The 27,449-nt window shown below is 35.7% G+C and overlaps 1 protein-coding gene across 1 annotated transcript in view; it reads right to left on the reverse strand.

The window, feature by feature from the left end:
• LOC100367462 (citron Rho-interacting kinase-like) overlaps positions 1–27,449 on the reverse strand; it is a 40,542-nt gene that overhangs the window by 1,797 nt on the left and 11,296 nt on the right. The window contains exons 7-33 of the mRNA XM_085491019.1: positions 25,643–25,796; positions 24,283–24,469; positions 23,559–23,811; positions 22,692–22,819; positions 21,909–22,071; positions 18,109–18,570; positions 17,447–17,569; positions 17,034–17,291; positions 15,887–16,084; positions 14,844–15,086; positions 13,536–13,729; positions 13,113–13,248; positions 11,876–11,980; positions 11,386–11,526; positions 11,026–11,205; positions 9,968–10,073; positions 8,909–9,208; positions 8,462–8,642; positions 8,189–8,271; positions 6,794–7,053; positions 6,204–6,284; positions 5,152–5,290; positions 4,251–4,480; positions 3,857–3,965; positions 3,049–3,180; positions 1,814–1,991; positions 711–908 (exon numbers count right to left, since the gene is read on the reverse strand). Of these exons, the coding sequence (XP_085347145.1) occupies positions 711–908; positions 1,814–1,991; positions 3,049–3,180; positions 3,857–3,965; positions 4,251–4,480; positions 5,152–5,290; positions 6,204–6,284; positions 6,794–7,053; positions 8,189–8,271; positions 8,462–8,642; positions 8,909–9,208; positions 9,968–10,073; positions 11,026–11,205; positions 11,386–11,526; positions 11,876–11,980; positions 13,113–13,248; positions 13,536–13,729; positions 14,844–15,086; positions 15,887–16,084; positions 17,034–17,291; positions 17,447–17,569; positions 18,109–18,570; positions 21,909–22,071; positions 22,692–22,819; positions 23,559–23,811; positions 24,283–24,469; positions 25,643–25,796 (4,922 nt within the window). The remainder of the gene's footprint in view (positions 1–710; positions 909–1,813; positions 1,992–3,048; positions 3,181–3,856; positions 3,966–4,250; positions 4,481–5,151; positions 5,291–6,203; positions 6,285–6,793; positions 7,054–8,188; positions 8,272–8,461; positions 8,643–8,908; positions 9,209–9,967; positions 10,074–11,025; positions 11,206–11,385; positions 11,527–11,875; positions 11,981–13,112; positions 13,249–13,535; positions 13,730–14,843; positions 15,087–15,886; positions 16,085–17,033; positions 17,292–17,446; positions 17,570–18,108; positions 18,571–21,908; positions 22,072–22,691; positions 22,820–23,558; positions 23,812–24,282; positions 24,470–25,642; positions 25,797–27,449) is intronic.

Genomic DNA, 27,449 nt, shown 5'->3' on the forward strand with positions numbered 1-27,449 from the left:
ACCGAATCATTAAAATATTACTTATTTTCACCACAAGAATAATTTATGAAAGCATATAGCAAAATAATACGAGGTTATTACGAGGATACCTCAAAGTATGCCTGATGACAGTACAGCGAGAGTATAGACCAACACAGAGCGGAGGTCAATGCGACGGCGTACTGTCTGAGTGCATACTTCGAGGTATCCTCGTAATAACCTTATTATTATACATCTTTTTCTCCAAAGGATACATCATGGGAATGCCGAAATCCAAAAAGTTTAGAACAGAATCAGCGAACTTCGAAGTCCGGTCAAACCCAGGTGGCAGCCATGTTTGTTTTTATTATTAGAGGATGCTCACGGGCATAGTCATTCCATATTTGGAATTCACATTTCCTTGTATGTTAGGATGAAAATACCTGTAAAATTACAACACCCTGTAACTTATGGCGTTACGATGACAGATGTATAATAATATGGAATATCTGTAAGGCCTATTTCATCTAAGCAATCCGGCCACAAAATAATCTGTATTTATGATGATCACTTTTTCTGGTTTGTGTATTTTTTTCACATAGATATGTATATGTAATGACCTAAGAGTCAACGAAAAACATTTTTATAGCAGCGAGGCTTAAAAGAAACTGATCTCAACTGTTTACAGCTTATTATATAGGGCTTTTAAAAGATGCGTCATTTACACAGAAATGTACAACTACAAATCTCACCTTGACAACTGACTTCTGAGTGATACACTGTCGTCAGAGCTTGACATGGTGGTATTTTCATCACTATGCTGACATATATTGCCTTGTAAACACAGTAATTCTACCATATCTTCCTGATACGTGGCTATGTAGATTGCTCCACTAGTCAGTGCTGGACCCACGTATCGTGGATTTGCCAGCTCCATAAAGGTGTGAGCACTGAAATTAAAAAAAGAAAATGCATAACTGTGAATTAACTATCCAAACATGACTTGAAAAGTAGAGTCACTGTCAATTGATGTGTGTGTAGATAACACTGATACGACAATCTGTCTCAATATAATACGATCTGGGGTACATGCAATGCTACAATACAGTCTGCCAATAATAATTCATCACTTCAATAATTGCACTACAGTGAGATCACAAAATTCAACATGCTTAAGCCACCAACAATTAATATGTTACAATATGATTTATATACGGTGTGAAAATGATTAGAGTCTGTGGGAAAACAGACGAACGCAAGAACTTTATCATTATCATTATCTTCGTTGTGGGAAGTTTTTGATTGTACACAAGCAAAGCAATTTCAACTATTATGTTTTTCAGCATGATTTCACCTGAAACAACATCCTCTGACGTAACAGGTTAAGTCCGTCATTAAGCAATCAAAATGCAATTTCGTACTGATGAATTTTTCCGGTAATTTTCGATTACTGACGATGTAATCTTTTCAACACATTGCGAATGTACGATCTGTTAGCACTGATTTGGACGAAAAAAGGGTGCAATTTTTGAAAGGTAAACTGAGTGTGGGGAAAGTATTTAGCACCTTTCGCGTCAAAGAATAGTTTACCCATTCACAATAGGCTCAATGAACACAGATTAAGTGAAAAAGTAAAACGATGTCCAATAACCAAGTTTAATTAATAAATTTTAACCCATTGACAACACACGGTAAAAACACTTTCAACTCGTTAAACGTCTAAAAATAAGAAGTGAGCTTATACCTAGGTAGGGGCTTATGACCAGGGAAATATGGTAATGGAGCAAATCGTACAACATAAAAATACATTTTTCAAACAAACTCTAAGTGATGACTGCTGATGAAATTAGTTTACCTCTCCTCCTCTTCCTTCTCGTCACCATCAACTGCTGGGATCTCGCACACTTCCAATGAATTGAAATGTGTCACATAAAGGTAGGGCTGGCGATATGCAAACGCTAATGGAAGACGAGTCCATTTCAGGTCTTCTGGGCGAGAACGTCTACCATACTCATCAACAAAAACACCAAATTCTGAAAAAAAGAAGACATGTATTAGGTAGTTTACAGTGTCTAATGTGTAACCAATAGATATCTTAAATAAAATAAAATTTGAAGGTCGCGTATTATAAACTAAAATGGCCATGAATGGTTAAGTTTTCTGACAGTTTACTGACCCAACAGTGTACTTGAAACCTGAATTAGAATGGTCCCGTTGATTACAGAACAACTTAGGGACGACGTCAAAAGATCGATGTCAGATAAAAAACTTATTTCCTTTAGTTTAGGGGTGGGGGGTTTCGACCTCAAAAAGTTTCCATCCTACAAAAACGATTTTATTTTTTAATGAAGTAAAAAAAATCTTGAAGTATTTGTAGTTCGTTTTTTTTTTATCCAATCATGAACAGAAATAACGGAAAAGGAAAAAACCCATCCAAGACGAGAAAATGGTTTGGTTCGAGTGTAAAGCTGTGCGTCAAATGCATTTGTAAAAACTTTTTACACCCACTGTCCGATTATCAGTTTGTATTTAATGGTGAATGTAGTCTGACGCCATGACCAATATTTATCAATTAAGTTTCAGTGGGGGGGGGGGGGGGGGGGGGGGGGGTTGGAAAAAAACTAAAGTAATTAAGTTTTTTTATCAGACATCGATCTTTTGACGTCGTCTCTTAGAAGTTACAATATCTCAAATATTGCACAATTCCTGATCTAATTTAGTCCTGACACGTTTTTGGAACTATTTTATTTAATGCATCAGCATACATACTTTTATTATAATGGTGTAATACGTCACCTGATTGCACTGATGTAGAAAGTAGTGCAGTTGGGTGTAGCTCAAAATGGCGGAGGAAAAAAGTACATGTATATCAATCGTGAAGCTCACTAGCTTCTTTGATATTTCATACGTTCTTGAACCAAAAATCACACAAGATTTTGTCATGCAGTGTTTACTTACTTTTTACAAACAGAGTAAAGTACATGCTTCAATCATACTTGAGAGCGAATAGCGACAAAATGTTGACTTGTCCAGGAATTTGGGCTTAAATTATTTTTTTGCAATGCTGAGAGTTTAAGATGCACAACTTACCATGGAAACAGAGCAGGAATTCAATTTGTTCATCGGGAGACGATACTTGTAATATAGATACAGGAAAACTATTGACATGTCGAGTACCGTATACAGCAAATGCTAATGACGTGTCGCTGGAATCTAGAAACTCTGCAAATGCAATCAATAAAGATGGGTTACAAAGAAATTACGTTCTGATGTTTTGACCTGTCTAAAGTGAACACTACACTGGAAACCTGTCTAAAGCAAACACTTAAAGGGGAACCGCTCAATCCTATGGATTGCACCACATGCTCATGGGTAATTAACTCCGCCTCTGTCCACTAAGTAAATGAATGCTTATTATGCTCGCTAACTCAAACTGTGATTGACAGGCATTTTGCATACATTAGCCGCCATTTTAAACTCAGGATTTTTACTTGTCGCGACACGTTTCAACCGAAAACAATAATTATACATCAAAAGCTCAACTAGATGAGTGTAATCGCTAGCGTACATATTCATCACAGCTTGATCTCTAAACATCGTAAATGGCACATTTCCCGGAGCTCCCGCTACAATGTGAGCGGCTTGGTTCAGATTAGCATACTAATTGCGGTGATCATCTTGCCCCTATTTATAGTATCGGCCCCCCCTTTAACAAGAAACCTGTCTAAAGCAAATACTTCACTTAAAACTGCCCATAGTATCACTACACTATGAGCGCTTTTTCACAAATGTTTCACAATTGAAAAAATAGGCAAGTTTCACATTGTTTTGATATACATAACCATAATAAAATGCTTCGTAAACAGAATTTAAAAAAAAAATACAATTCAGTTCTCACCTTCTACTGTGTATTGCTTCAAGTCAATTTCATAGAATTTATCGGTGCCTACCAACACACTAGCAGTAGCAAAATGTATGCAACTACAAGGCTCTGCTGTCTCCATCTCCTGAGGGGGAAAATAAACATTAGAAAGAAGAGAAAAAAATCTGCATTCTTGAAAAATAGTTTCTATTGATTACAGAAGGTGATCCATAAAAATTCCTGATCAATTAATTTTTCAGTCACACTGTCATGTTTTTGGAACTATTTTATTCAATGCACCAGGATACATGTCACCTGATTGTATTGATGTCAAAAGTAGTGTGGTTGTTGTAGCTCAAAATGACGTAATACATTTCAAGTCAATTGTGAAACTCTGTTGGCTTCTTTAATCAGATCACAAACTGGTTACCTTTTTAACACAGAACATTCCCATGCTACTGTTGTACTTTAGAACAGTGATCTTGTCGGGCATAGCAGCACAGATGAACACACAACCATCACATGAACCCACAGCAAACAAGTGACACGACTTGACGTCTTCAATACACTTGACATTGACAGTAGATGGTGTAAGACTGGCTTGATTAGCTTTGGTCTTCAGATGCTTGTAGTCAATGGTACACAAGTCACGGCCATTACCTTGGAGGAAACACCAAGAGTAATCTTAAAAAGGTTCACTTCCAATTGAACAGTTTATGTTATTTTATCCGCACTTTCAATATTATGGGTTCATTCATGGTGGTGCTTCTTGCCATGGTGAAAGCACTGACTGAAAGAGTTGTATATACTACGAGAATATCACAAAAATATCGCAAAATATGCACAAGGTCAGAGGTTCGTGCAATCCTGTACTGCCTGAGCACATATTTTATGATGTTCTCAAGATAAGCTCATTATTATACAGATATTTCCTACCTCTAGTAATAATTTTAATGTAAGAAAACAGCCCAAAATGGCAACAAAAAAACCTTTTACGAACATACGAGTTTAGAGACGCGATTCTATTTTCATAACGTGTTATTATAATGTTTCTGTGTACGACGTAAACAATGAAAAGTATTCAAATAAGACGTCAATGATCTTGATAACGTCAATTTTTATTTTACTTCGAATGAATGAATGCAGATTTAGTATTTTTAACGGCATATTCTAATGTACTCAGTTCTAGATGTATAATGATTGATATGATTTCTAATATTAACAAACACTATCATTATAATAATAGTCTGTAACAACGAGACAAGGTGTGTGGGGCGTCAATGTGTTACAACACTCAGGTCAAGATCTTGAATGAGAGTAACATAACATACCGGCAATCATTAATATTAATGATAATTCCTCTATCATATGCATTTGAAATACGCTACTAACACCATCGATCACTGAGATTGTCTCCCGCTTCTTTAACTCCATTGCAAATAAGCCTTCTTCCGCGCCCACCAATAATAACTGAAGTAAAATAAAAATACAATATCAGAGGACAGATAGATGACTGGAAGAAGGTTAGTGAAAGGGCAGGATAATATGTTACAAGTTGTTTGTGCACTAAGTGCAGTAGAATGTGGGCATTCACCATCGATGTGTACTGTAAAATCTGTATTAGAAACCGCGGCTTCTATTAAAATGGTACAATGCAACAGAGGGGATGCGGCTTCTATTAGAGCATCTACACATGAGAAATGGTGAATTTTTGATTCTCAATTATTCAAAAAGAATGGGTGTGACTTCTATTAGGAATGCAGCTTCTAATACAGGTTTTACGGTAGTAATGATTCGTATGCTAGTGACAATGATTAATATAAGCTTCATTTGGAAGCAAAATATCGTGAATGTAGCATATCTGCATGGAGGTGAAAGCATCCTAATAAACAGCATGGCATAATTAAACCAACATTTGGGTGTCTCTCAAATTGACAAAGTTCACCAAAATCTAAAGCACTTCATGTAAGATACTACATCCCCTCCCTGTGACACAAAAGTAGGTTACGTTTGACAATGCAAAAACAAAAATCTTTAATTTTTTTTTATTACGAAAATAAAAAAATCATATTAGCCACCTTGACAAAATAGACCCCCCCCCAAAAAAAACAAATTCAAATATACAAGAACACCCCCAACAATATTTGGTTGTAGCCGGTTCATTATGTTACCTAAATTTTAGAGCAAAGTAGTAGCCGTCTAAAAGAACGACATACCCTGCTGCTTTATTTTGTACATTATGTATTTAACTTATTTAAGCGCGAGGCATTCATGTAAAAAATTAGTTAGCTTCAATAATTCATCGTAAGTTAGATGTACTTATAGTCCCAGCCAAACATACGCTTCTAGCGGAAGTATTTGCCTGCCATAAACATGTACTTACCTGTTCACACAGCAGTAACGTGCAATTAATATCAATACACTGATCACCTTCCAGCACAATCAAGGTGTTACCCAACATTTTCTGCAGCAAAACAAGAGAAAAAACAAATTTGAGATTACAATCTAAATGTATACCAAATTTGAGTTTCAAAAAGAGGAATATTTAAATAAAAAAACAAGATTTTTGGTTTGGTATGCTTTTAAATAGAGCAAATACGGTATATGATATGAATCTTAATATTAGTAAACATTTTTGAATTTTACTTTCTAGTGTGTATTTACCCACAATGCATTACACACAAGCTCAGTAATGTTAAATAGAGAAATTTGAATTCAAACCTTGTCATCTTTTCCCTTGTGATACGAGGCTCGTGATATTGTTGGCGCAATTTCTCTAGAATTTATTTGTTAATTTTGAAGCAATTATTTTGCTTTCGCAAAAGATCTTGATTTTAAAAGTGTGAAAAATGTTATGCGTTTTAAAAAAAAAAATGACAATAGCTGTCTTGCCAGTGAAAGTGTAATAAGTAAATGTGAAGGGTAGGAATAAGAAAACAACTATTTTGAATCTCAGAATCAATAGTGACTTACAGCGGTCGCTCTTGTCAGGTTTTCATTTCCGCTTGTCACCATACTCTCAAGATGGACCATCCACTTCTGTTTATCAGAGAAACTAGGCGCCATAAAATACATATTCCTACCGGGCCAACACGTTGTTTTGGGATGGAGCTCTAATCGCATAATGTACGGTAAATCTGTACTAGCAGTGTTGAACAGCTCCGCTGGTGTGACGGCTGCATGTACTGTGACTTTACCCTCGGAAGGGCAAAGGTCAAACTCATCGATGGTTACTATAGAGACAGAATAACAATTTTTACTCAAGAACTTACACTTTTTCTTTTTGATGAAGTGCCACAGTAATGAGTCCTAATTTTGCAGAAACTGAGAAGTTATTTATATGCGTTGTATTAATTTCCATGGGACCCATTTCACCTACAACGTAACGACTTGTGTTTTCATGAGGAAAGCTCAGATTATTATGCTTCAGCAATGTAAGATTCAGTTCAAAGTGAAGATATGTATAACATCACAGCTTTCCAGGCAACTAAATAAAAAAATAGTTGGATAAAAAAGCACCAACAATATATGATAAAATATGAGAAATCAATGTCCAAAAAGCATGTGCACGCATATTATTTTATTACAACACACATAATTCCCCAACATTCCTATTATCAGCTTGCAGTGATTTAGAAGAGAGGCGAGTTTTATGAATCAAGTACATCATTACAATATTCAAAAGCCTAAACAATTCAACACTCAAACAGAAAGATGAAATGATCAACAAAATTCAAACGTTCTTATCAAATAGAAATATGAAATGACAGAAATTTAAACGCTCCAATCATTGTGATTCATTAGTCATGCAAATTTATCAGACCATCAAAATTTTGCACATACTGTAAATGCAATAATTATTCACTGGTTTTTAATTTGCTTAGTAAAAGCCTCTAAATTAAATCTATGCGAACAAGTCAAATAACAATAGAACTCATTATTTTTTTTGCCAGGTTAAAACCCAGTGAAGTGGCTCATAACATCAAAATAGTGAAATTAAATAAATGCCAGTGAAAATAATTAATTTGTCACAACACCCGAATGATCTCAGAGTGCAATGTGCAAGAAGATTTAAATTTTCACGAATTGCATTAAATAAACATGATTTTTTTTTGAATAGTGTTTTAGATGCACATGATTCATGTAGATTCAATTTTGCAGTCTGGGTGAATCTTTAGTTATTTCCTGCAATTCATACAATCTGACGAACAAATATTTTTCTTAAGTACAAAAATAATCAATCTCAAAAAATCGAGTAGATCAAGTACAGGGAACTCAATTATCAGATGTGAACATGTCACATATGGAACCTCTTTAATAACAGCCAGGTATGTTTCACACGGTTTAGTTTCCAAGGTGACAACTTACCAAGAGATGATTCTTTATCGTAGATGCAGACTTTAGTTCCCTCTAAAGTCACCCATTTCTTATCCCATCCTTGTTTACCAGGTCTGACAAGAAATATAGACAATACAATGACAGACCGTTTGATTCATTTCACTATCTGTCCTACTCAATAGAAAGCTCAGGTGTGTTCTGTTTCAACATTTTTGAATACTAGTTATTCTGATGAAAAGTGAAAAAGCATCACAGCTTTCGCAAATTATAAAAAGATTTTATAATAATCTTTAGCAGACTTACTTGGGTACTTTCATCCAGGCTTCCAGCTGTACCATAGTGTCATTGGTGGAGATATTTCCACAAACTGCAGGTGATGCCGTGTGTTTGAGGGCCTCACTAAAGTGGTCCATCAGCAGAGATGGCAATCCGCATGTATGCGGCAGTAGCGACGAGCACTTCGGATGACATACCAAGTGACATTCTGGCAAGAATATAATGTGAAATTTGATACATTTCAATTGTTACAGTTTTTCATCAATTTTCCTGATTTACAATCAAATTGTTGTTTGCGATCTCAAATTATTGTTCAAAAATGATACTGTAAAAACCGCTGTTATGATTTTCATGAAATATTCAATAGTACAAAATTCTACTGTTTATTCCTGAATCTTGAAACATTTGTCTCTTGTGAAAATAAAATCGATTTTACAGTATTTTGGGTTGATGAAAACAACCTAGAATACGTACCATTGCACTTTGATGCTTGCCGACCGAAATGAATGCTATCCATACAGACTGCACACTTGGTTGCTCGCATGTTCAGTTCAGTCGCAAACCGATGTGGTATATTGTGTTTCATTCTTTCTTTAGGACGATGTACGTTCAGTGCACCATCTTTTTTAGATTCCGTCTTAGCCATGCCTGGAGCGAGGAGTAAACTACTCGCACTAGGCCGATGGCTCGGTGATAACATGATGGCGGATACAACACCCTGTGAGGATGGAGTCTGGAGTGAAATGTCACCATGTCTGGTTTTAGCCAATAGAGCTGAAAATAGATGCTGAGTTTGTTAAAACTACACATGTACGCAGGTTGAACAGTGGCGGAAAAAATAGAGGATGATCATTCTTGTTACAAGGAAAGCTCAGATTCATTGTGATTCAGCAATGTAAGATTCAGTTCAAAGTGAAGATACGTATAACATCACAGCTTTCCAAGTAAGCATAGAATGAACCCACAAACGGAGGGGTACATGGAGACAATGTTACCATGAAGGCTTCCACCCCAGTCCTTGTACTTCTCAGTTGAACTTTGCATTAGTGCAGTTTCAGTTTGTAGTTGGTGTCAAATTCACAAGTTGTTATCAAGAATATGCATTTTTATTTTTTTAAATTTTTTTTGTGCCAGGCGACAGTTCTGGATATTGAGTGTCACTGTTGTCTCTCCCTTTTTGTATGTGCAAATTTGCTAGTGCTGACACATAGTGCATTTTGCCACAGAAGTCGTATTCATGTTTTGGACTACATGACAGGGCTGTGTGGCCATCTTAAAAACAGATTTTAGTGTTTCAGTTTTGTACTTGAACATGTTGATTTGTTACATTTTAGTATTTATATATTACAATAAACAAATAATTACTGTAGTAGAGATCATTAGTCAGCTTTAATGACCCAAAGAAATTATTGACTGTGGCAAAGCCAAAATTGAGGTCACTGGATTTTCATTATTGACTGTATGTGACATTTTGACCAATCAACGTGACAATCTCTACACATGAGGTGTAATCAAACAAGGATAATCACTTACTTTCTCTCTTAGCAGTTTGTAGTTCAATTTCCAATTTGTTCACCTGTACTTGCAGTTGAATTCTTCCTGATTTTTCTTTCTCAAGCTTTTCTTGCAGATCTTTGTACTGAGCGACAGAAATAATGTCTTGAATGGTTAGTAACAGTAGTTTTAGAGAGATTGACCATTTAGCAAAGGTTTATTAGAGAGATTGGCCAATCAGCAATGGTTTATTAGAGTGATTAGCCAATCAGCAATGGTTTATTAGAGTGATTAGCCAATCAGCAAAGGTTTATTAGAGTGATTAGCCATTCAGCAAGGTTTTATTAGAGTGATTGGCCATTCAGCAAAGGTTTATTAGAGAGATTGGCTATTCAGCAAAGGTTTATTAGAGAGATTGGCTATTCAGCAAAGGTTTATTAGAGAGATTGGCTATTCAGCAAAGGTTTATTAGAGAGATTGGCTATTCAGCAAAGGTTTATTAGAGAGATTGGCTATTCAGCAAAGGTTTATTAGAGAGATTGGCCAATCAGCAATGGTTTATTAGAGTGATTAGCCATTCAGCAATGGTTTATTAGAGAGATTGGCCATTCAGCAATGGTTTATTAGAGAGATTGGCCATTCAGCAATGGTTTATTAGAGAGATTGGCCATTCAGCAATGGTTTATTAGAAAGATTGGCCATTCAGCAAAGGTTTATTAGAGTGATTAGCCATTCAGCAATGGGTTATTAGAGAGATTGGCCATTCAGCAATGGTTTATTAGAGAGATTGGCCATTCAGCAATGGTTTATTAGAGATATTGGCCATTCAGCAATGGTTTATTAGAGAGATTGGTTATTCAGCAATGGCTTTTAGTGAGATTGGCCATTCAAGCAATGGCTTTTAGTGAGATTGACCATTCAAGCAATGGCTTTTAGTGAGACTGACCATTCAAACAATAGCTTTTTAAAGATTGGCGATTCAGCAATGGTTATAAAATCAATCACCAAATGAACACAGAATGTTGAAGCATTTCCTCATTCAATACATCATCAATAACAACAATCACTTTTTGTGTCTCAGCTTTCATGGTACATACCTGTAATGGCACAGAAGGTGGCAGCATGGTTTCTTTAGTATTACGATGGAAAAGTCTTCCTGGTCCAAACTTTCTCTTTTTCTTGACTGGCGTTTGTATTTTGGCTTGTAGGAAATCAATTAATTTGGTTTGCTGTGCAAGAGTAGCCTCCAATTTGATTTTCTCATGAGAGTATTGCAGCTGCAAACAAAAGGTTTAATTACTGCCATATCCACTAAGCATGGGTGAGTGTATAAAGTCAGGGTCTACAAATTAGGAGTCTGCTCAAATTTGACTTTTAAGGGCAGCATATATTCCTGCACTGACTAGAGCGCAGTGGCCAGAGAATAGCCATCATAGACAAGTAAATTCAGAATTTACCTCCAGGTCTTCTAAGGCATCTTCCAAATCAATTTTTTCAGTCTTCAGTAATTCTCCCTTTTCAACCGCCTCCTCCAGTCCTTGTGTTAATTTGAATATTGACGTTTTCAAGTTTGAAACCTGGGTGTTTAGTTTGGCAATCTGTGGAGTAGAGACATAACATTGATTGAATTATTAGAGATAGTTTGATAGACTTCCAAACAGTGGTGGTTGTCAGAGTGATCATTCACCTATTACTCGGTGTTCAGTTGGTACAGCGGAGCTAATTATGATTCTCCCAATCCATACCACCACTGAAGGGATTGTAATACCATAAGTTTCCACTAATCACTCCTATTACTGTGTTCACGTCGGCCATTTTTAAAAACAAGGCCTGGTGTTCAGTTGGTCAAACTAACAACTGAGGATGTTGCTGTATCTCGTATACAGTGCATTTCATCAATCATGTGACTCTTGAACTTTATAAATCAAATTTAGAGATAATTCTTACGTCATCTCTCAGATTTTCACTGACTGACTGCTCATCATGATATTTTCTCTGCAATGATTTAACACTGAGGTCCAGCAGCGAATGTTTCTTTTCCAAATCATTCATCTAGAAAACAACACAAAGACAACAAGTCATTGAAAATGACACAGTCCCCGTTAAGTTCTCTTTGTGCTCGTCATATTAAAGCGGAGGGGTTGTCGCGAGCATGTCCTTGAAACTTGAGTTCCAAGTGGCGTATACAACAGATTGTTTATCTACATCAAAACACGTGTTTTGTGTCATAGTAATATGGCCAAAATAAAAACAGTCGTTATTCAGCCATCTTTGATCTGATTATGAAACACACTGATATGTATGATGTGTGTGCCAAATACGAATGAAAATGGTACATAAATTGTGGAAATATAGTAGTACGGCCAAAAAGTCAGATGGCTGTCAATCGGCCATCCTTGACCAGATTTTGAAACGAATTGTCATGGACATGCATCCTAACATGTATAAAGTACATGTATGTGCCAAATTTGAAAGAAAACTGACAGAGCACGTCCAAGATACTGCATAAAAAAAACAAAAACAAGATGCCTGCCAGTCGACCATCTTTGATCCAATTGCAAAATAAATCGTCATGGACATGTATCCTAACATGTATGATCTATGTACTAAATTTGAATGAAAACTGACAAAGCATGTCCAAAATACGACATTTTCAAAAAATAAGATGGCTGCCAGTCGGCCATCTTTGATCCAATTGTGAAATAAATCATCATGGACATGTATCCTAACATGTATAATCTATGTACCAAGTTTGAATGAAAACTGACAAAGCATGTCCAAAATACAACATATTCAAAAAACAAGATGGCTGCCAGTCGGCCATTTTGAATCAAATCGCTAAACCACTGCATGTGCATATGTCCCACATAAAGTACTAGGCACATGCAAAGAATGAACAGAATCGGTCCAAGGGATTCTGAGATATGTCTCCGGACGGACGCACAGACGCACAGAGACCGAATTATAAGTCCCCGTTTTCGGACTTCGTCCGAACGGGGACTAACAACTCAGTGACACTCTAATTCTGCCATGGTGCTTCGAGCTCGCGCAAATAAAGAAAATGATTTCTAATTTTCTGAAAAACTAGTTTTAACCAGAGACATGAAACAGCACCTAGTAACAAGCAAACAGTTGATAATAATTTCTAACTGGGCATTTCCTCTATCATATGTTCTATACTTACATTTTCAGTTAAAGTTTTAGTCTGTACTTTCTGTGCATGTAGCTGCGTCTGTAATCTTTCAATTTCCACTTTGTGAGCTTTGTTGGAGACTTCCACTGTTTCAGCCAACTCCAAACTCTTACTTTCAGCGTATAATCTATTGCAAAATGTAGAAATCAAACGACTATCTTGAATTACATGGTGCATTGATATGGTTTGCATCAAACATCTCTAACAATATACATGGCTGTGATAAGACAAAAAGTAACACATGGGAAATGCTGCCAAACATTGTAGTGTTAAAATAATAAGCAGTTAATTGAAAAAACTTCAAACCCATAAACATTGCATGAGTGTTTTGTAAACTACTGAATTTCAACAGCTAAAATTTTACGTGATCTCAGGATTGAACGTCATTTGTATAAAACATCACATCTTACTAACCTTGCTTGTTTTTCATTTGACAAGGCCTGTTGTAATTCTTTCAGCCTTGTTTCAAGTTGTTCAATTTCATTTTCAAGTGCGGCCTTGGTGTCATTCCACGATGCTGTCTTTTCTTCCAGTCCATTGTATAATGCTTCAAGATCCAGCACTTGCTCTTCTAGCATAGTACATGAAGACTTCAACATTGAAATAGTCTGCAATGGACAAACAAAAATTCCAGAAGATCAGGGGGTTTGAAATTTAGTACTGTAAATTACTTAATTATAGCTGGAATTAATTTTTGTTGATAATTTTTTTTGGATGTTTTGAATGGAATTTCTGTAAAATGTAATGTAATGTAAAATGTAGGAAAAAAGGTATACTCGCTGGATTTTGTTTTCACTGAATCCCTCCTTCAGCGAAAATAAATTCCAAGTGAAGTATTTTACAGTATTCAGAGAGCACCCAATTCAAGGTCATAACAGTGTCTTTGACTGATTAAAAATGCAAAAGATATACATGTACATGTATTTGAATATTTTTAAAGCATTCGGCATCTAGGCAATGAATTTCATTACCTTAGTGAATTTCAAGACCTGGTGATAGTGCAAATTTTAGTTAAATTTAATTAATAAATTGCTATGAAAGAGCTATTTTACTAGATAAATAAAAAATTTCTGACACAGCGATTACTGCAAGAAAACCTGAACAAAGACGATGCTAAGGTCACACAAGATAGATTCCCAACTTCAACAAGCTGATTTGAATATGCACAAAAACCTGCAAAATTTAAACTAACTTCACCAATACAGTAAGATGATTATATTTTTTCATAGTAAAATATTTGGTGCAAAGATTTAAAGAGAGCGCCAAAATAAACTGAAACAGGAAATGGCTAGCACCATCGATTTCCTCAGAAACATTGTATTACTCTTAGAAACAATGCAGGGTTTACGAGATTGCCTTAAACTGTTAGAAATTAACAACACTCATTTGCACATCAAATGTCCCACTATATTTGAAGGGTCTTTAAAGGCTCAAATTTGATATAAAATTGTACACTAAATGTGTTCAAACGTAAAATGCTTGTAGGATACATGCCAAAGACCGAAAAGTCCAAAGATATTTTGCTTGAATTCTAACTTCTGTTTTAATCCAAATCCATAATGGAAAATGGCTGTGTTCAGGAGTGTCAATTTGTTGAGAATATAAGTGCCGAAGTCAAAACAAATGTCGCTGACAATGTCCCTAGAAATATTACAAGTATCTTATCAGTCTATTTCAGCGTGATATACGTCTACAGAATGCAGTATAGTATGTTAAACTCACCAATTCATGGCCATCACATTTATGATTCTTTTGTGTTAATTCATCCTGTAGTTTGTCCACCTCATTCTTGTTATCATTATTCTCAGTCTTCAACTCATCGACTCGCTTCCCCAGTTCTAGGTTCTGTTCATTCAGTTCAGTATTCTGGCCGGCCAGCATGGACAACTCATCTTCCAAATCTTGGATAACACTACAACTGTCTTTCAATTTCTCAAATTTAGTCTCGACTTCTTTTTTTTCTTCCTACACAAAGTGAAAATGACAGTTTAGTATTATTGACAAAACCATGAAATCATCTTGACGACGACATGTCTGAGAAATGACCACATTAAGAGTGTCTGTTATCGGCACTTAATCCAAATGGGAATAGAAATGTCCCCATTTTCTCCTCTGAAAGTTGTGATGCAATTGAACATAAGGCTGTCTCCGATTGACCCCTGAGTTAACGATGATTTTGGTTTCAAAAACCCTTGAAAAATGATGAATTAGGCTGAATTTTGTTTATAGCAACTGGCTTAATGTTGCCTAAACGAATCATTCGGCTGTGAAGTTTTTTTTTTCCCCCTAATTTGTAGAAATCTGAAAAATGAGTTTCTCAACTTGTCTCTTTATTTTAATAGTTCCAAGTCGTATTCAAGATGGCTGCCCCATATAGTAAATACCAGTAAAATGATTAGATTTATTTTATTATCAGGTGTACACCAGCTGACTGTGGCAATGTCTATCTTTAGACTATTGTATATCATCTCTTGTCACCCTTCACAAAAAAAGCTGTTTGTTTTTTAAAATAACTTCTACTGAAATGAGGAGAATAATGTCCATTTGAAAATAAAAAAAAAAAATTCATCAAAATTGTTGGTTGAAAAACTTGGTGTGAAAAATCTTTCTGGAGTCCTACTACATGGAGTGTCTTTTGCAAAAATTTGTTATTACAAATTTCATGAAATCCTCAAATTTTTAAAAGTGAAAAAAAAAATACTGATAAAAATATTGTAATCCCTGGGCAATCAACAGCAGTTGTATTGTGTTATGTTGTGCCATACCTGCAAGAGGGTGATCTGTTCATCAGATTGTCTACATCTGGTGTTCAACTCCTTCTCAAGCTTCTCCACTTTACCTTTCAGTTTTCTTTCGGAGTCTTGAAGCATGGATACACGATCAACATTATCATTGGCTGTATGCAGTGCACTGTGGTGTTTTACTCTGAGTTCGCTAAGTTGACTCTCGTAGTGACTGATGGTCTAATGGTGAGAGAATAAGGATTTCATGCATCAGTAAATCATGCATCAATATATCCAATATTAAATATTGCACACAACACATCAATATAATAATAAGAAATCCAATATGAGACATAAATGAGAAAATGTGAGGCATAGCCGAGCAAAGCATTTTATCAAGATCCTTCGTCGATTCCAGCGACACTGTTGGGGGATTCATTAATGTTGTTATAAATCAGCACCATCAGGATTAAAAAAAAGTGGAAATTTGGTTGAAATGAATTTACTTGCGAACAGAGGTTTACATTACCATGTGATAATGTGAAGCTATGACATAATAATCACCAATTCTGATAGTGGTGATTCAGGGATTATTTTAAACAAGGGAACAGGGGCTCAGCGCCCTCATGCCATGGCCATGTGCCCTGGGAAGCAGATCCTCTGGCAACCATAAAATTCTAATTGACCAGGGATCACATGTGACCACAGTCTTCAACTGTGACCTGTCTAATAGTAATTTTGGCCCCAAGGAAGCCATAGAATGCTCCATTTTAACTTAGAATTATCAAAAACTTCACACCCTGGTAAGGAGAACCCTATCTCCCCTGCTTGGTGGCACCGCTGAATTGTAGTGCTCCCTCTTGCAGTTTTTTTTCTAGAAAAATCCCTGTTGATTGATAACAGCTGATAATGTGAATCATGAATCACTGAATGCAAATGATCATGAAGGCATGAATTTCGTAAAATGTTCTACACACACTGTATCGTATCATCTCTCACGAAATTACGATCACACAGTGAAAAAGATGTATGCTATGCGTCGGTAGATACCATCACTGTACTGCCTTTGTGTATACTTTACAACATTCTCGTGAAGCCACATTATTTAGTTAGGAAGCATATTTTAACTACAGGGGATCATACAGCTGATTTCAGTATACACCATAACACTTCATTTCAATATACACACCTCTGACAGTCTACTTTCAACTTCATCAGCATTGCCCTTCAAATTATCCCGTTTACTCTCCAATTCTTTCACTTTACATTCTAGTTTACTATTCTGGGTTTCCAAGAACATCTTTTCTTGTTGTAAGTCAGCTAACTTTTCCTCCTGCACCCTTGTGTATTCCTTTGTTTCACATTTCAGTTTCTCATGCTTAGCTGTGGTCAGTTCCTCAATCTGTTTTTCTAGCACTTTGATGTTTGCCTCCTGCATAGTTATTGTCTGTTAGATATTAACAAAGATTTATAAGATGAGAAAATGTAAGTGTGTGATATGCGAAGAAGATCTCACGAGATTTGAAGAAGTCACACGAATTGCGAGATGATCACAAAATTGCAAGACAAACTACATTTCTAGTAATTCAAATGGAAATTAACATTTTGCTGGTCAGTCATCTTCTGTTTGACGTCATCTTCACTGCTGTCATGGTGATCAGGGCCCAGGTTAAAACGAACAGTTTTCTTCCCCATTCGTGCCAATTTCAACTTATTTTCATAATCCTAGAAAAAAACGGAAATACAAAATTAATGATTGCATAAATATTTCTAATATATTGATCTCTAATAATTAAGATTTTATGCCTTGATCTATTTTGATCATTGGCAATGAGCCATAGCATTGTGGGTAGGGTGTTAACAGAAAGTGTGCTACCCCCTCAGTGGTCAATTTTATTTAAGATTGTTGTAGCTTCAACTTTGCAACCAACCCAATCCCTTTACTCAGACATCTAGGAATCATTGCAATCATCCATATTATAGACGCAATCAATGTGCCTTCTAATAGAACTGATATTGTAGGAATCCAGAGTCAAAATCATAATCTCCAAAAATTAAGTCCAGTCAGTTTTTGAATGCTAGCGGAGAGAGCTCTTCAAGAAAAAAAAAGAAGGCAAAAACGAAAAAAAAGTTGTGGTCCCTGATTTCCTTTATTTTTACGCTAATTTTACATTGACACTGCAGGTCTACTACTATCATTTATTGAGAAAACGTTGTCAGAAAGAGGAGTGAACGCCTGAAACTAAAAAAAAAACATTTCATACCTGCAATTTTTCTTCCAGTTCTCTTTCAGTTTCCTCAACTGTCCTGTACAACTTCTTGTTTTTCATCACTTCATTTTCATACTTGTCTTCCAACTCCAAAATCTGCTTGCTCAGATCCTGTGTCAGTTGATGTTTTGTCTTTAGTGTATCGTTCAGCTTATTCTCTCTATCGTCCGCAGACTTTATCTTACCAGCCAGAGATTTTCTCTCTTCTTCGCTTTCTTGTAGTTTCTCTTCCAAGTCTTTTATGTTATTTTGTTGTTTTCTAAATGCCTGCAGTTCCAGTTCTAAGTCTTCCTTTGAGTGTCTGACGTTCTGCAAGAGATCCGTTGCCTGGGTGCTCGATCTCATCGCCTTTTCCAGTTTGCGTCTATACTCTTCAATTTGTCGGTTACTATCCTCTGTGATTTTCTCTAGTTTTGTGTGAAGTTCAACAACATCACTTTTGGTGTTTTCCTTCATCTGAAATGAACAACAATGTACCCTCAATATTTTCACAACCAGACGTTCTCACCAAATTATTCTTCTGGAAACGAACCCCAAAATTTGTGTAAATTTTCAGTTTTTACTCCAAAAATGTTGCTATTTTTGTCCCAATCTTCTGAAGGAAAGTGCAGACTATAAACAAGACTATTTTGTGAATTTGTGATGAAAAGACGGAACTGGTGGTGAAAAGATGTGCCTTCTAGATTGAAGCACTACTATCACATGAAAATGATGAAGCGAAGTGAAAGCCATGCATAGCAACAACTGTGTTTGGTTTTGTAGTCATTTAGAATATAGTAAATCTCTCAAAAACATTACTGCAAGGTGTTTACGGGATTTAATTTAGGAATCGAAAATCAAACATCGAAAATTGCAGCAACATTACATGTGAAATTGTTGAACATCAAATATTATCATGAAATATTCAAATTTCAACACAGTGATAGGTACATGCTTAAGGTAGAGATGCAGTTTATTTGTGAATTTCAATCAAAAATAGTTTTTTTCGTTTTTTATGTAGATTTTTATCTAAAGAACATTCTGTGAAAATTTGACCAATGAATTCTTATTGGAACACCGTTAAAATTGCTGTTTATTTTCTGGTTAAAAATAAAAAAAACTCACACGTGGCAATGTTTATGTCCAATTGCCTAATTTGCATGAGTAATCAAATAACAGGACCTTTGATTGACAATATGCAAATTGAGATTGTACGGGTCATAGTTCATTCAATTCACGCGCATGTGCAATTATTCTCAAATCAGTTATCGCTCGCTAGCAAACCAAACATATTTCCCCAGCGTTTTTTCCTAATGTTTATCATTACATTATGCGTGGTGTGAAAAGAAAGAGAGGTAGAAAGAAGATTCAGATGATTTCTATTTCGGAAGAGACAAAAGCTACACTGAAGGCATCAGCCCGCCGAATGAAAAACAAAATCGATGTGAGCGTCCAAACGTGACTTTCCCTGAAGGCGTGAATCCGAGTTTCTGATTGACTGAGAGATTTTATTTTTAAATAATTGTTCTCAAAAAATAAACTGAGCATGTGAAGAATAATTTAACATTGTTTACAGTGATAACAGCTCATTGTCGAAACGAAGCTTGCCCATTCACGCTAGTCACGATAAACATCATACTCTTGAATAGGCGTCAATGACTACGGTAAAACTTAGACTCTATTTTAGGCATCAGGAATGATTGAAATGTCCGAAAATGACGCCAAAATACACCTTAAAAGTCCTATTTTATTTTTTTCTAAATCCCATCCCGAATTTACGACAGAATCTGGTCCCTCAAATAAGGGACACGTGAGCTTTGATTCTAACCGGATATATTGCACTGGGTCGGGGAGATACAAACTTTCGTGTATCTTTTGTCCAATGGGTACCTGTACTTCGATCATTCGCAAGTTTTGCTAGGTGGTGCGAGACAGCTTTGTTTGCAACTGGACGAACTCCGTTTAATTCAATGAAGCAAACATCTGACAATGCTAAAATAAACTGCAGAGGTACGCTAAAATTAATTGAAAACAAGCAAATAGTTTCAATGAAAAATAAATCACAGAGAGAGGTAACTTTACATTAACAACTCTTTTGACGCACTGACCGCTTCTCCGCGTCTGATGTTTTGTTTTCCTTGTCATAATACTTACTGATTGATGATTTTGTTTTGATTTTTGAGTTTTTTAGCCTGCAACTCGGCCACGACCTTTGCTTTTTCCGTGAAAAATGGGGAAGTTTACGTCAATTTGACGGACATTCCACTAACGAACACACTGTTTAGCACTCCTATTTTTTTCATTTGCTGATTTCTATTCAGAAAAATTCGACCGCTCGAAAATGCACCCTTTTGCACTCTTAAAACATGTCAGATTTCCAACAAAAATTATTCAAAACCGGTCGAAATTTTAAAACTTTTACGTAAGAAGCTGGAGCTCTCTTCTTGCAGGCGACCGTCACCGGTAGTGCAACAGCATGTTTTGTACGTACGTCCGTGCGCTGATTGTCTGCGACTGTCTTAGAAAATCCCTGAATAAGGCATTACCAAAATCGGAGAAAAATAAAAAATTTCCTCCGTAAAAAACGAACAGAATTCAAATATTTCTTTTAACAAATATGTTTCAGTGGGAAAAATGGGATTGGAAACGCTGAACAAAACTTCTGTGCCTCGCGTTTCGATTCTAGGATTACGCGATTATTCATTATTGTGCATTCGCTTCCTGGAGTTGGTTCTCAATACTACATAAAAATCATCGAGGATAAATAATTTAATATCCCACTTTGTACTCTTCACGGTAAACCATAGGCTCTGAAACACTCGTAGATTTTTTATTGAAAATACATCAAAGAGAAGCCATGATGTTTTGATCACCTTCCTAGGACCGCCCCCTGTTTAATAATTCATGAGATGACATCATATTTACTGGGCATTGACATGTGTTTTTACCGACCCCATCAAAACACTGGTATGAATGACGTGTTTCTGATTTATATATTCAAGAGCAGTTGTTCTTGTTCAACGATTTTACATAAAATGTCTATGTCTATACGTTAACTTTCAATTTCAATAGTCTAGAAAGTATGACAAAGTATGACAAAGCAGTAATTCCCGGTTTAACGCGCAAATATGCAAATTAGCCTTTTTCTTGTCTTCTATATTTGGTGAATTCTTGAGTTTTAAATTAAAATAGCTGATAGACGCTTTGGCCATTTGCCTCGAAATTTTCACACATTATTAACAAGGTGTTCCCCCTTCAAAATGCGTCCGGACAGTTTATTACGGCGAGTGAACAAAAATAACAAGTCCGCAATTAACATGGATATATAAATTATGCAAAAATAGAAAAGAGTGAACTTTGAGAGATGAGTGGACGCATTTGAATTAGTAGTATACCAAGGTATCCAGTGATGTAATTTTACCCACAAACGAACTTGAAGTTTTTAAGCTAATTTTTTTTAAACCACTTTTGTCCAAAAAAGCATATTTTTGACCCAAACGCATTCTGGATATTTAAAATAAAGACAAGTTTTACAAAGTTTGTATAATAAGCTTTCAGAAAATATATAACATGTTGGATATATAATACCATCTTCATTGTCTAATTACTCAATTAAAAAGCAAGCCAAATAAACTGCATCTCTACCTTAAAAAATATAAAAGTAATCTAGCTAAAGGTTATGAAAAAGTCAAAATTGATGTCAGCGCTAATGAATAATCAGTCAATAATATATATACTTGGTCTTCTTTGATGACAGTAAAAAAATACACTTTCATCTTGACTATCTTAGCTTTATCGAAAAAATGTGTACTTACTCTAAAAAGTTTAGTTTGTAAATCTGCAATTTTTGTCTTGGATTCATCGTTTTCTTTGTGTTGTGTTTTCAACTCTGCTTCTAATCGCTCAGCTCGTCTCGCAGATACAAAACGATCTTGCTCCAACTGGGCCACAACTTGCTTGTAATCGTCTATTTCACTCCTAAATATATGAAGCATGAAAACAATTGGGCGTTAGTTGACATTCACATGCAAGTTTTATCTTGAAATGTTGGTAAAAATATGTGTGGGAAATGTACCGTGCATGTTTTCACAATGTTTTAGACGCGAATACTGTAACTGCAAAAACAATTCACTGGGTTTTAAACACAATGCTGATGAAAGCCTCCACGAATAGCCAATATAAATAGTTGAATAAATGAATGAAATCCATGTGTAATACAATAAAATTCATTATTTCCCCAGAGAATCTGTGATATTTAAATCCTATTCAATATGATTAAATATTGGGGGAATGAAATTAGGGCTTGAAATAAAGTTTTTTGAGCCCTCGAATCAAATCATGAAAATTTATGCGTTTACTGAAAGGGGGTATTGTGGCACCATAAGATAAGTTTAAACAAGTCATGTGACCTAGGAGTAGAAGTAGTAAAAGTGAAAACAATCAAAATATATACATAGAGTTCAGGATTTATGCCCATCATAGTTCTACTAGTACTAGCTATTTTAGTCTCTGGCTGTGTAAGATTAATATTAGTCATTAAATTTCTAATTGTATTAACCTTTTTGAGACTGTAGCTGAAAACAATGCATTTCACTTACTTCTTGAGTTCATCTTTGAGATCTTTGACTTTCTGGCTCTGTTCTTTGATGTCTGACAGAAGCTGTAATGCTTGGTTGTCTGTGTTGTGGTGTTCTTTCTTCTCCAACTCCAACATTCTTTTCAAATTCTGTTGAACATAAAGAATTATTTAAATTACTGATAATCACATGCTGGTGACCACATTTAGGCCAATTCAGTGTAAATTGGGTTAAATAATCAAGATGACCAAGTGTTATTGGTTCTGAACATGCATAATAATGTAATATTGTTGTCTATATTTGGGCAATAGTGTGATGTCATTGTATTACATAACAAGCTATCTGACGGTTGAAATAGCTTCGCTGTTTTTAGCATAACAGTGTCTTTATAGTGGAGAAATGAATAACCTTGGTTTTGTTTACATTCCAATCCAAATGTTTCCACTCCTGTGGTTACATGTAGTTCTTACAACTGATTAGATAACTTTAACAGTACAATATCTAAATTTTGAATTCACTAACTCCAGTTATAAGATATGTCTGTGAATTAGTAGTGTTCCCCTCATGTCACCAAATGATCTATTCTAATAGAGGTCACCCAGGGTATATGTACATATATACCAAATATCAATTCAATCAAACCAGCAGTCATCAAGAAGAAGTCAAATAGTATTTTTGACCCAAAATGACAAAAATATTTGCTAAAATTACAGAAATGAAAATGTCATTACGAAATATAAAATCCAATAGAAAACAAGAACTTCATCATTCATTTCCCAAGTACACGTGTAGCTCAATGCGTCTCTTCCATAAAAACATCTTCCCAAATATGGAGTTGGGATGGTGAATTACAGAACTCAGGGTACAAACCAAGGCTGCATCACATACCTTCACCTCTGTGATGTACATTGCCATATCCTTCTCTAGCTGGTCTCTTTCATTCTGAACCTTAATCAAGGCATCTGTTTTCTCTTTTAAATCTGTTCTTAGATTGTCTTTCACCGACGACTGTTGATTTTGAAGTTTGTTGAATTTTTCCTGCGTTTCCTGTAACTCTTTCGTTTTCACAGTGAGTCTTCGTTCTAAATTCAACTTGGCTGCTGGTGATGGACACTCTTGCGTTATAGAAGAGATTCTAGTGCTAGCAAATAATGTACATGCCACAGTCAGTCTAGGTTATAACTCCTCCCAAAATATCAGATTGGTAAAAAACGAATCCCAACACATTTTAATAATTTAATTCAAAAATACGAGTCACCGGATTATTGTACACGGAGTGCAAACAAAAATGAGATTGTTTCAAAAATTCAAATATTCGGTTGTTGAAAGAGCACAACTGACAAATTCTTAAAACCAAATTAACTAATGTATAATGTGAGTGACATATGACAAGATTGAAACTTTTTCATCTGTCTATGAGGTCAGGTAATTCTGGAAACAATCTGTCACAGATAAAATATGGCTTCTGGGCCACAGCTGGAAAAACATTTATTGTTACTTTTGGCTTATCTTTTAGGCAATGACCATCAAATCAGAAAATGGTTGTTTTAAACCCCCTAAGTTAACAAAAAATAATTGCCCATGAGTGGGTTGTGAAAAAAAGGTGTCTTACCTATCCCCACTTACAGAACTAACAAGATTTTTAGTGAAGGTAAAACCAACAAACGGGAGATTTTTTCCACTGAATTCTTTTTTCTTTCTGAATTCAGCAAAGTCAGGGGATTCCATTTCAGGTTCAAATTCATCAAAATTAGATGTGTCATCCACGCTGCCGATAGTCGGCACAAATGGCGGTACACCTGTCAGGAAGAAAATAACAATTTAGTACATACTCATAATGTAATCATAAAATTGCAAAAACAGCATACAGTAGTTAGTTGCAAAGCCTGTAAAAACATACATGTATGATAACATTTTTGAGATCTCAAATTCAAGTTTGGCCCCTTTATTAAAAAAAAAATAATTCAAAAATTAGACTTGATTTCCTGCACAGACTTGGCAAGAGAGAGACTAGGCTACGGTGGGTTGTACCAGCCCATATTCTCTGTTGTGTACTGCCAGCCAATTATAGTCGTTTTAGTCAAGCACTTGATGTGTACTAGTGAAGCAGACAATAATCGCTAAATCAAACAGTTGTGTTGACGAACAGCAACAGAACAGAAACAGATTTTTTTAAATAAATTTGAACTCAGATTCAGACAGTTCCAATGACACAAAGCGTTTTATTTGTCCACAAACATCCAATACAACCACATTCACTGGGAATTAAAATCGGGAAATTTTGTTTCCATCTATAATACAACTTCTAAACAGATGATTTGCGCTCACAGACCCCATTGCCTCTTGAATAGATACAATCAGATGAACGCCCGTGGTGGTTGTATAAACATGAGTTGAAAACTTGTTTGTACCATCAAAGACTATACTAAGCAAGTAACCTCAAGTAACACATGCCATTCACTGAACGTATAACGCCAGTGCACACACTGGGTGACTAACTGTTGGCTTATTTATTCCATTGACATGTACGTGTTACTTCTGATAACATTATTTATCTTCATACATCGGTATAATTGACAGACACAGCACCAGTTTCCCCAGTCTCTTACCGCATGCGGCTTTGCCGAGTGCTATAAAGGCATTTTCACATGAATTTAAAGCGGGGGAGTCGTCACGCATGCGTCAGGTGGCCATAGTGGCTATGAGCCTTTGCGTTATTAGTGTGTGTTGTTATCGTTGTTTGGGACTCAATTCCTGCATGTGCACAAGTGACATCCCTCCCGCTTTAACATAACTCGATAAATTTTAAATTAGCAATTGGAAAAATAATTTTAAATAGAACTAGTTGGCAAATTAGTGAAAGGGTTGAACTATTATGCTATTGCACTTCCAAACACGCAATATATTGGTACATTCGTTGGCAAATTGTATAGGGGAAAACAACTGTTGTAATGACAAAATCTGGAACTCACTTTGTCTCAGTGTTGTCCAGTCAATATCGGCAAAGAATGCGTGACAATTGAGTCCTTCGTATCCAAGACGATCTTCTTTATCACATAATAACTCTTTAATGATTCTCTTGGCATCTTTGGATGTAGTGATGTCAGCAGGAAAGTGTAAAGATTTCTGAAAAAAAAAAAACTTATTATTTTTGCATATTTCTTTCATTGGGAACATATGCAATGTACAAGACAGGCATGACACTATATGTATTACATTACCATTACTGCCAACCATTTATGATCAGTTTTATCTCCTAGACCTGATCAGATAAATCTGAACATATAAAATGCAGAATATGATCAGGCTTTTTTAAAAAAACTGGCGTACTAGAACTGTACTTGTATTTGGGCATCAATACATTCAGTGATGTGAATCTATTTCTGTTCTGCACTACATTGTTAGTGTCAGTTGTAAACAACAAGCAGCCTCTCGGCTGGGATAGCTCCGCTGTTAGCAATGCTCATTTCAATTACAGCAATTCCAGGCACTGATTTGACGCTGAAGTAGTGCTAGATGTTGATAACTTACTACAATAGGTTACACACTTTGTTTTCAAATTTATATAAGTTGTAACTAGAAATATAAACATCGGCTGCAAATCAGAGGAATGATTGGCAGATATTGCCCACAATGTCAGGTACACCTAGACTTTGAGGCGCGTCTGTCATTCATTCACTTTTAGTCGGTCATCGTGTCGATTGCGTGTCTACAAATCGGCATTTGTCCAAGTTGTTGAAAAAGCAAGTTTGTATTTTCATGGACTGTCATTTGCTGAGATTGGAGATCGAAATGGTGTTTCAAAGCAGACAGCTTGAACTTTATAATATCGTCAAACGGGTTGTTACCACCGAGAGTATCCTGCCAGGAAACTGACAACGTTATAGACCATGTCGAATATTATAAAACTCGACAAAAATTCGACAAAAACTACTTGTGTACGGTGGCAACCCTCCCCGGACGTGTGATCGTGTGTTGCCAGTGAAAAGCTTTTTAAAGCGATTATTTGGTGGCACATTTAGGTTCTCATCGTCAAGAACCAATAATCGAATAACACCCCTTCTATGTATTCAATTTCATTATTGATATAGTGGATGAAGTCTTCATAGGACATTTGTTGCAGGCGTGATACGTATATTTCCATAGTAGGAATAATGCACTTTGATCAATAATTCTGTCATGATCAGTCGGTCAGCTGGTTCTGTAAAATAACGTTCTTTACAGTATCACCACTTTATGCGTCCCTCTCACTGAAATAACATGTGACGCAAATTGAAGTACGAAACTAAGTCGAGAGCCTCAATCGTTTATTGGAGGAGAAATTCAAAACTAATGTACAGCCACTTTTATGGGCGGAGCTTTCTTCCGATGTGCTTCAAATTGCAGACATGTTGTCTGCATTATTTGTAACAACTTCTGTAAATTTGAAAATAAAGTGTGTAACCTATTGTAGTAAGTTATCAACATCTAGCACTACTTCAGCGACAAATCAGTGCCTGGAATTGCTGTAAAGAACAGAAGATATCATTAGAAAATGAACAATATGCATAGTATCAATGCTATGGGACTTGCTGTTTTCAACAAGAAGTCGAAAATATCACTTTTTACCAAAAATGACAAAAATATTCACCAAAATTAGAGAATTGAAGATATCATCATGAAATGAACAAATTTGAGAGTGGTCCACATGTAGTACATATATATGTAACATCAAAGCAATTGGACTTGTGGTTTTTAACAAGAAGTCAAAAATATCACTTTTTACTAAAAATGACAAAA

Source organism: Saccoglossus kowalevskii, chromosome 16 (assembly GCF_978046115.1).
Source record: "Saccoglossus kowalevskii chromosome 16, keSacKowa6.1, whole genome shotgun sequence".
NCBI classification, from domain to species: domain Eukaryota; kingdom Metazoa; phylum Hemichordata; class Enteropneusta; family Harrimaniidae; genus Saccoglossus; species Saccoglossus kowalevskii.